This window comes from Neltuma alba, unplaced genomic scaffold (genome assembly GCF_004799145.2).
Source record: "Neltuma alba isolate B1F8T4 unplaced genomic scaffold, ASM479914v2 tig00011409_pilon, whole genome shotgun sequence".
Classification (NCBI taxonomy): domain Eukaryota; kingdom Viridiplantae; phylum Streptophyta; class Magnoliopsida; order Fabales; family Fabaceae; genus Neltuma; species Neltuma alba.
In genome coordinates, this window is record NW_021636095.1 from 1 (window position 1) to 10,561 (window position 10,561).

The window sequence follows — 10,561 nt, forward strand, 5'->3', positions numbered from 1 at the left end:
TCATGGAACTTTTTTGTGTTATATGATGTCAGCTGCGTTTGTCAGTTTATATGAAGCACTCAGTTTGAATTTTTATTAGCAAAGGATTTTATGGAAAGCTTTTGTGACTTTGGTCGGTTTTACCCTTCTTTAGTTGTTTTGATTGGTTGGGCAATTTGTCATTTTGTAGCTTTTAGCAACTCAGCCTTGCTAACATTATTTTCAAGACAATCATGCATGGTCAACTAATACTTTCTGTCGTGCAGATCTTGACTGCTTTTGCCAACGCATTTCATGCTTTGCAGCCCATCAACGTTCCTGGATTCAGGTTTGACTTAAAATATATTAATTATTTATAGGTTGTTGGAACTTTGCTGTTCTGGAAGAGCTTTTGTTATGGAATATTATTTGCTTGTATGCATGCATTTGTTTCTGCATCATGCTTGTATGTTCTTTCTCACTGAGTTGTCATCAACATTTGCTGTTTCTGAATCAATGATTAGCGAGTCAGTAATTATTTGCCTGATAGTGTTGTCTCTGCCAGTTTTTTCTTCTACAAAATCATGTATTTGTCTTGTTTTGAGGTCATTAAAGGGTATGGTTCATGCTTGGTGGCTTAAATTTAACCAGGAGTTTGTCATTCAATATGCAAATTATGCCTGCAGTGATATGAAATGGCTGTTCTACTAAAATGGCCATCATTTAGGTATGTCATGAAATGGAAATTTGAGAGGTAGGGGCTCATGGTCCCTCAAATGTTGGCATGTGAGTGGACTGGGATTTTTTGATCTGCGCATGTTAATGCATGGTGGTAGGTCTGGAGCTCTGGCTTCTTGGGTTGGTCCAGAAGATGATGTCTGGAGGTTCCTGATTATTTGGTCTGATCTGAAGCCAATACAATAGGATCAGAGCCATATGTGATGTTTAATGGGGAACAAGTTCCGGATTTTGTACAGAACAGAGGCGATTGGAGGTCTCTGAATATGAGTGAGAGGTCTCTGAATATGAGTGAGAAACTTCATACTTAACACCAAAGACCATAAAACAAAGGCTGAGAGAAATTTTCTATTGAATGAAGCTCTCTAATTCCTTGACAAGTGAGGAGACTCTGTAGGCCTAAGGCTTAGGAGAATTTACATTAGCATCCCTAGAGCTGATGAGAATATGTACAAAAGCGTCCCTAGGAGTTAACTTATATAGAATAGACCCACAAATATTGGGGAAAAACATTGCTCAGTAGTTCCCAGTAACTATAGGCATAGTTTGTTCTCTGTAGGATCACACGTCTCCTTGTTTTTCAGGATCGTTAATATTTGCTCAGTTTGTTAATAATGTTATATATATCTTTCGTTTGGAACAACTGCTTGTTTATTAAATAACAGTTTTTATGTTATTCTTTTTGCAACTTTCGGATTCTGTTAGTATGAGGCTGTGAGGGTATGTTTCTGATCTAATTTTTTTAAAACATTTTTTACAGCTTTGTATGGCTTGAGTTGATAAGTCACAGGAGTTTCTTACCAAAGATGTTGACTGGTAATGGTCAGAAAGGTTGGCCTTACATTCAAAGGTTGCTTGTAGATTTGTTCCAATTCATGGAGCCTTTTTTGAGGCATGCTGAACTTGGAGCACCGGTTTGTAACTGTATCCCTCTCGTTGTTTGCTGTCTATATGGTGAAAGCATGGTAACGAGTCTTATTTGTATATATTTTCTGTCTTCTTTTCCCTTTATGTTCTTCAGGTTCATTTTCTCTATAAAGGCACACTTAGGGTGCTCCTAGTGCTGCTTCATGACTTCCCCGAGTTCTTGTGTGATTACCATTTTACCTTCTGTGATGTTATTCCTCCTAGCTGCATACAAATGCGAAATATTATTCTAAGTGCTTTTCCTCGTAGTATGAGGCTGCCAGATCCATCCACGCCTAACTTGAAGGTCTTTGGAATCTCCCTGTCTACGTTTTCTTTTTTGGTAGTACTGAGTATTGGCGTGACAGCTACCTTTTTGCTTTCCTTTGCAGATTGATTTGCTTCAAGAAATAACTTTATCCCCTCGAATCTTTTCGGAGGTTGATGCAGCACTTAAGGCTAAGCAGATGAAGGCTGATGTAGATGAATATTTGAAGGTAAATATCCCACCTTGTGATTTTATTTTATGGTGAATTAGTGATGATAATGACATTTTGGGATGCTTCCATTGAGGTATTTATAGGATACCCTACCCCCGACCCCAAAAAGTGCTTCAAAGTTTTTAATTTTCTATATTATCGGCTCACTCATGATTGATCAAATATATGCAGACAAAGCAGCAGGGTTCTCAATTTTTGTCCGAGCTAAAGCAGAAGGTGCTCCTCTCACCTAATGAAGCTGTCTCTGCTGGGACCCGTTACAATGTTCCATTGATAAACTCACTTGTGTTATATGTTGGAATGCAGGTATGTTTTAAAATTTCGGTTTGATAAACTCTTCCGCTGATTTTCAAGAGTATGTAGGATTTTGTTAAAGCGTCTTCAACTGTTTAATTGTTTATGTATCAACTACTTAATATAGATCTGTACCGTTTAAATTTCTTCCCCTCTTGTTTTAAAATTTCTAATGTAAAGCAGTTGTGTCTTTGAGGCAGCTGCTTGTTTCAAGTTTTGGGGATCTTGTGAATCTTTGTTATAGCCAATATCATGCGTTGAGTAAATTACTTCTTTGTTTCTTTTTGGGCTATTATCTTGCAGGCCATCCAGCAATTGCAGGGACGAACTCCACATGCACAATCAGCTGCGGGGGCATTTCCTTTGTCTGTATTTTCTGTCGGTGCTGCATTGGATATTTTCAAGACTCTAATTGTGGACTTGGACACTGAGGGGCGCTACCTTTTCCTGAATGCTATTGCAAATCAACTACGTTACCCAAATACTCATACACACTACTTTTCATTCATCCTTCTGTATTTGTTTGCTGAATCAAACCAGGTGAACATATATTTCTGACACTTTTTTTATGCTAAACTTAATCGAGTACAATACTTTGGACAAAATGCTCATGGTATAGGTACTGTCGTCAGTTGTCATATCTGAAATCGTGGACCTGCACTTTGCTATTCATTCAGATGGTTGTGGAATGACAATTTCTTAGGACTTTTTTCTTTTTTTTAAAAAAAAAAAAACCCTTGTTCCAGTATCTGGCTTTGGGTAGGGCTAAACGACACTTTGCCCCCTTGATTTTAAAATTACTGACATTCATGTTTTGGGAGCCATTCTCATCTGTCAAGATTTCTGGAATTTTGAAATTATTCTCGTCATTGTTCTCTTTACACATGCGATATGCAATGGCAACATCTTAACAGAATAGTTCAGTCAACTTTCTTGTGAAAGGTTATATTTGCCCAAATCACTTGCTTAGTGTCCGACAGTTGGTTTTCTGTTTCTTTTTGCCCTCGACAAGCTGTGGTATTATTAGCTAATAATGTTTGTGAAGTATGTTCATATGGTAAATGATCAGACTCGGAATCCTTCTTATTAGGGATCAGTGCATGTTTAGGTAACTGAATGTTTTGTTTTGACATGGCAGGAAATTATTCAAGAACAAATTACCAGAGTCTTGTTAGAACGCCTTATTGTTAATCGACCCCATCCATGGGGCCTGCTCATCACTTTCATTGAGCTGATCAAGGTATTCTTTTCTTGTTTCTTTGTTTTTTTTTTTGGTTTTTTTTGTTTGGGTATACTCATTCCAATATGATCGGTTCAAAATTTTAATCTGCGTTTGTTGTCATTTCCAGAACCCTAGATATAACTTCTGGAATAGGTCCTTCATAAGATGTGCCCCAGAAATCGAAAAGCTTTTTGAGTCAGTCTCAAGGTCTTGCGGTGGTCCGAAACCGGTAGATGATGGTATTGTCTCAGGCTGGGTTTCTGACAGTTCACACTGAGTTTTTCGTTCTTACAGGTTTTCTTTCTCTTTTTGACCAACCATAGGTTGTGTAAATTTTTGTCTCTTAGGCTTTTGCTATTTCATATTTTCCATTTGCATCCTTGCTAATATGTTAAACAATGTCCTGAGTTTTCTTGTAAATGTTATCAACAGAAATATGGCCCAAAAAAAACAAAAGTCATCTTCTGATAGATTTTTATAACTGATGAATTTTATGTAAATAAGTGAACATGCCTTCGAAGTTGAACCCAGTTAGCTTTATTCTATCTTGATGTACTTTTCTCTGGTTTCTCGTCTCATTTTTGTTCGATGGCTATGCTGCTGAAATAAATAAATCGTATACTTTGCAAATTAAATTATATTCATGGCAATATGCTCCGGAAGGAGTCTTTCCTTCCCAAAATCGGTTCAGACGTTAATTTTTTTAAAATTATTATTGAAATGTAAAATTATAAAAATAAATTAATAAGAAAACACAAACTATTAAAATTTAATTTAATGACTTTATAAATGTACTAAATATCTCAAAATATTTATAGACCAGTTTTAGAAACATCAAAATGTCAAATGTGTTGACAATTAGATGAGAGGTTCCTTTCTCAATATATTCGTCATTGAGATTGAATGGTCTCCTTTACGTCTAATATCTTTCTTTTTAAAAGGGTATTGTTAAAGACAGCTACGCTACGGTTTCATATTTTGTACATAGAAACTATCAAATTAAGAGGGTGTTTGAATACAGACTAAATTATGATTTTAAAAGTAAAGTAAATATATGAAGAAGTTGGTTAGAAAAATATTTTTTAAAAAACATCCAAATGCCCCCCTAAACGTTTGACGAACTCCGTGCCCGTGGATTTCAACAAACATGCTCCTGTGAACTCCTACTGGTCTCCTAAATGGGCCAGGGATTGTGAAGACCGAACGTCCCTTGATTGTTACGTGTTAGATTTTTCATGTGGAAAAGGGTCGAGACGATTTGGACTTTCAAAATTTACTTTTTTAAAGATCAAATTAATCTTGTAAACGACTAGCAAGTCCCCCAAAAAAAAAAAGTAGTGAATATTGTAAAATTGGTTGTAGAGTAAATTATTTTGCGCATAAAAAACCAAGTGTAGGTTCTTATTCTTTGACTTGTAAAGTTTTTAGAATAGGTTTTTTCTGTTTTGTTCAAAAGTATTAAAAAAAATGAATTTTGCCCCATAAATGTCTTGAAGTGTTAGTTAGCTTTGCGGTTGTAGAAGTTTTTAGCAAAAGGAGGGGAGGATCAGAAAAGAGGAAAAGCATTTATGCAAATTTATCTTAAATTTCAATTTCATTGAGGTCCCTTACTTCTTAAATAATATTTTCCTAATTTACCAGACTTTACGAAATAAATTGCTTGATTTTATTTCATTTAATGCAATTAAATAGAAACACATAAATAAGTTAATGCTGCGTTCAAACCTGAGAAAGTATCCAAGCATGGTGGACGGTATTATTACTTGAGCAATTAGCCATTAACATAGCATCATTCTCCCAATCATAAATAAATCACAAGTTATAAATAATATGACTCATCTTGATTTTAATTTTTTTGAAATTTAATACCAAGCCAGAGAAGAACACAAAAAAAAAAAACATAAAGCACTTCTTATTTGGTGTAATCAAGTATTGACATGATTTTAAGCAAAAAAAAAAAAAATTGCAGGCAGCTGGATCTAATTTTTTCTATGGTTTAAAATTATAAATATGTAGCTGGAAATGGAAGTTAAAATCGCCAACTTTAGGTAAACCATATACGTTTTTAATTAACATCAATGTGATCGAATTATGGAGTACTTCTAAGTTCTACCAGCCTTTTTTGTCTAATTCTTGATAACTTGCGATGGCTACTTCCTTACGTTGGATTTCAATTAGGATGTATTTTCACTTTAAGCAGAACTTGCACGCAATAATTTTCTTTTCTCTCAAGCATAATTTTCTGTGTCTTCTTAAAGTGATTAGACTTTATTGTATAGGATAAGTGCGCTACACCTTGGGAAGGTTCCTCTATAGAAAATGCCGTTAGAAGTATTTAACTTTGTCTAGCATTTGTATATTTAATAAAAGGAGAATGACACAAAAATATCATTGAAATATGCATATCCTATATTAGCTCCATTAAATGCCCTATTTTCCATGAAGTCCCTTGTCTATAATTAAGTTATTTTTGTCAAATGACCACATTACTTTTGTATATTTGTTTTCTTTAAAAAGAATTCTTAATTGCTGAAAATTTTGTGACTTGTTTAGGAGGAAAAATAGACTAGGCCCTTATCAGAAACATATGACTTAATTTATTTAAAGCCTTTTAAATATGGCAGACTTATATTCATGCCCATTTAGTAAGACCTAGTCTATGGCCTATTTAGTTTTTTTTTACCTGCACTATTATATATAATATAATAATTACTAGCTTTGACTTGACCCTAAGTTTCACATCACAACATTCATATATAAAATCAATCCTTTCATTTACCTCTACATCTTCTCTTTTTGATCACTCAAGATGAAAATGCTAGCTCACTCACTCTCTCCTGATTTGCATTGTTCGTTAAACCATTATAATTATTGTAAATTTATTTTAGTGATGCCTAAATGAAATATTATATCCTCAATGGAAAGAGTTTGCTCTAGTTTATGTAGAAAAACCAAATTAGAGTAAAATATAGTTTTACATACTACTTGTTGTGCTTGGTTAGTTTTAGAAAATATATTTCTTTAGTCAACAGATGACTGGTTTTTTTTTATTCCTGCTTTCTCAGACAATTGTTGTTAACACGCATTCTTTTTTTCTCTTCCCTTACTGAACTCTTATATTGCAATTGAGAGTGGATTTTAAATTTTTAAGACATAATATAAGCCTTTTAATAGGTTTGAAAAGTTATATATAAATTTTTAAACCTATTTAAAGATCTATGTTTTACGTAGGCCTTTAAAATTTTAAAGGCTCAAACTCTAGCCTAAAAAAAAGCATATATGCAAACTTATACCTTAGATATCTGTTACAAGCTTAGACCTATTTAACTAAAAATTAACCTGGTATATCCTATTTTTATCTCTAATTTATTTGGGATGCTAAAACCTTCATATTCTTTAGAGTTAAGGATATACAATTTCACTGTACAAAAACACACATATATTATGTGACAATTTTAATTATTAATATAGCAAAATAATACTATAAATCTAATTATTATAGTGTTCCATCATATAAAATTACCATATCGAATAACATGTCAATGCTATCATAAAAGTGGTTATTTAAGTGTTGCACTATTGTTGTTTTCCCCCACCCCTTTTTGTCCATGAAGTGCCACCCATTTTACGTCATTAATTTGAAGTAGAGTCTAAATGTATTGCAAGGCTTTCTTAAGAGCTGGGTACTCCTCAGTTGATGGAACCCCAATCACTCAGAACACCATTGTCGTTTATGATCTCTTGTGTGAACCATGTTTAGGGTATCTCAGAGAAATAAAAAGCATATGGTGATGGCTAGGGTTAGTGCAAATTGAACTAAAAGGGTCTTGTTGCGTAATAACAAAGCCGGTATTCCCAAGACATCATCGTAGGAAGAACTTCATAAAAGAGAAGCTTGAATATGGAATTGCAAATTTGGAAGAGAAGCTTGAATACGGAATTGCAAATTTGGAATATGTTCATATAAAGAAGTAAATGGGGGATATATGCTAACTGAGGACCCACCAAGTGTCAAGTTTGATAAGCTACAAGTTGGTTGGAAAATCCTCAACATCCATTCTCCAACTTGTATGATTGTGTAGTTACTTTTGATCATATAATCTTGTAGTTCTTAATCTTAGTTATAATATGTGTCACCTAATCTCCAAGGATAATGCCGCTTAACATTAGATTATAATTCCTCTATCCTTTTTTGCAGTATAAGATTAAAAAAAGTAAGTTAAAATTGGTTAAAGACAATAAATATGTAAAGATTGAGTTTTTTCTTCAAAATATCTTTATTTATGGGATAAAAAGTATAAGAAAGAAAGTAAAAAAATTATTATAATAAAAAGAATTATGAAAGAGAGAGATTGTGTGATGGATAGGGATTATATTAAAATTTAATCTTCAGAACATTTATTATTTAAGAAATGATATTTTGGGGAACAAAATAAATACATTAACTATTAAAATAAGTCTTTAATAGGAGTAAAATAGAAAATTTGCTATAAAAATTTAAGACAACTTGTAAATGTTACTTATATTTAGGGATGGTGGTTGTTGCCTATAAAAAGGGATGGAGGGAGTAAATTGATTTATAAGTTAGGTAAATTAGTTTGAAAAACTAATAAATATAAAAATTAAAATGAATTAAAATTTTATATTTAAAATCAAAATTCACCCCTAGCTATATTCTACATTTAGGACCAGAAGGATAATTAGATAAGCAAGTAAAAGTGTGCTAATTAGCTTGGCCATTAGGCTTATTACTTGAACGCAGGCCATGAGGTTCTCTTTGTTAATGTGACTTAATTTTGTTTTCCTTCTACAGGACTTATTCGAAAGAAAAAAAATGCTTATTTGTTCAACAATATTGTTAGAAAAATATTGTAACAAACAGTATTTTTTTAATATACTTTTTCAAAGCCCTTTGTTCAAAACTTTGTATTACACAAGTAATTAATATAATATATGCTTAACTAATTTGGCTAGATTAAACAAACTAATTAAATTAATTATTTGTCAAAAATATATATTGGTTTTTCTGAAATACTTTATTAAATTACTTGCATTGAAATTACCCTTTAATGCGTACTCTCTTAACACATACAATTAATTTGGATAGTTTGAGGGGGGAAAAAGATAAATACAAAAGATAAAATGTATATTATGATCAAACTTAACCCCCAATTAGCTCTTAAAATAGGAACTAAAGGTAGTAATATACTTCCTTTAGTCCTTATTATACTTTTCAAGCACATTTAATGATATAACTGTCATTTGTCATTTTTTGGTTTATGTAAATTAGCTTGTTAACCTTTTATCATATAAAACATTAGCCCCTATAATCTAATAAAAATATGGATCATTTTGCCCTTGAGGGACCAAAACCTATGATTTCAAATTTGAGGGACCAAAACCAAAATGAGGACAAATTTGAGGGACCAAAGTTTATATTAACCCTTTCGAGAAACTAGTAAAAGATTACTTACATGAGTAATAATAATTTGTAACTAAGGGAAATTAGGAAAATTTTCATTAATCACCTTGTTGACCCCTCAAAATAAGGATCAAAATTTTCTTCCACGCAATCCCTTATAATAAAGACCAGAGGGAGTATATATTCATATTAATGTCAAAAATCAAAATATCCATATATTTTTATTTCAAATATGTTCGGAATGATGATATCATTGCCAGACCAAACTCAAATTTCATCATCACAACCATATAACCTTTTTTTTTTTGGTCATCACAACTATATAACCCTAACTCCCTCATAATCAACTTCATTTGATTTTCTTTTTCATTTGGTTTAATAATTAGAAGTCTATGAAGTTAATTAGTTTAAAGAAAGAATCACGTGGCTCGTGAGAGCTAAGCGGGGAATAAAACAAATATTTACACGAAAACAGAGAAACAGAACGAATTGCGGATTGAATTAAAAGTCGCTTTCAAATGGTCATAAAGAAAGCAAATGGAGATGGGTGCAGTGCTTCTGAAAGCAAGAAAAGGTCAGAATTTTTTCAAATAATGAACTTAGGGTTTAATTTGCAAAAGAAATAAAATGACTAACTAATGATATGACTTTCACTCAAACTCAAGTGTCCACAGAGATAAATTCTACCATATGGATCTAAATAAAACCAAAATCAATGAGATTACATATCATATAGATGCAAAGAGATGATTATACTCATAATAATTTTTTCTTGCCAATAATATATAAATTTTGTTTCATCATTTTTAAAAAAAATACTTTTTTCATTTTGTATTTTACATAAATTTATATCTTCCATAATCAACAAATTATGGGTAAAGACCAATGCCAATAATTAAGAAAGCTATAAAGACCTGATATAAAGAAAAAAAAAACTACAATAATCTGATTCAAAATTACATGAAATTACAAGGAGTGATAAAATAATTTTTCATATGTAATTATACTGTTACTACCTCAACTTTTAAATATAAGATTTAGTTTATAATCATCTACAAGTTAAATCTTACATTTAGGATATGAAGTAATAGAGAGAGAGAGAGAGAGAGAGAGAGAGAGAGAGTCACTAGCGCCCACAAACGCATAATGATGGGAAAGTGCTGCCCATGGGCCACAGATGAAGCAGACTAAAGAACAGCAGGTGGTGGGGGCTCCCAATTTAATGGCATTACCCCTACCCTCCTCCTTCCCTCCTCTTTTAGCTTTTGACCCGCTGTTTATAAATCATTCTCGTTATATTTTGTATAGATGAAGAAAAATTTTAAATTTAATTAATTCTTATTTAAAATTTATTAAATTTTAATTTTATCCCTATTTAATACTCTTATGATTTTATTTATAAGTCACTTCTAATATATTTCACACAAATTAAAAAAAATTTAAACTTCATTAACTCTCATTTAAAATTCAACTATTTTTTAACTTTATCCCTATTCAATATATATTATACCTCATATAAAC

The 10,561-nt window shown here is 32.1% G+C and overlaps 1 protein-coding gene across 1 annotated transcript; it reads left to right on the forward strand.

Annotated features, from left to right (window-relative positions):
* Nucleotides 1-197: 197 nt before the first annotated feature.
* Nucleotides 198-4,168, forward strand: LOC114713037 (CCR4-NOT transcription complex subunit 1-like). Its single transcript, XM_028897618.1, has 8 exons — nt 198-307; nt 1,457-1,610; nt 1,718-1,909; nt 1,995-2,099; nt 2,274-2,408; nt 2,700-2,936; nt 3,535-3,636; nt 3,746-4,168. Exons 1-8 carry the CDS (start codon nt 213-215, stop codon nt 3,893-3,895), a joined length of 1,170 nt encoding a protein of 389 aa, XP_028753451.1. The 5' UTR covers nt 198-212; the 3' UTR covers nt 3,896-4,168.
* The last annotated feature ends 6,393 nt before the right edge of the window (nt 4,169-10,561 follow it).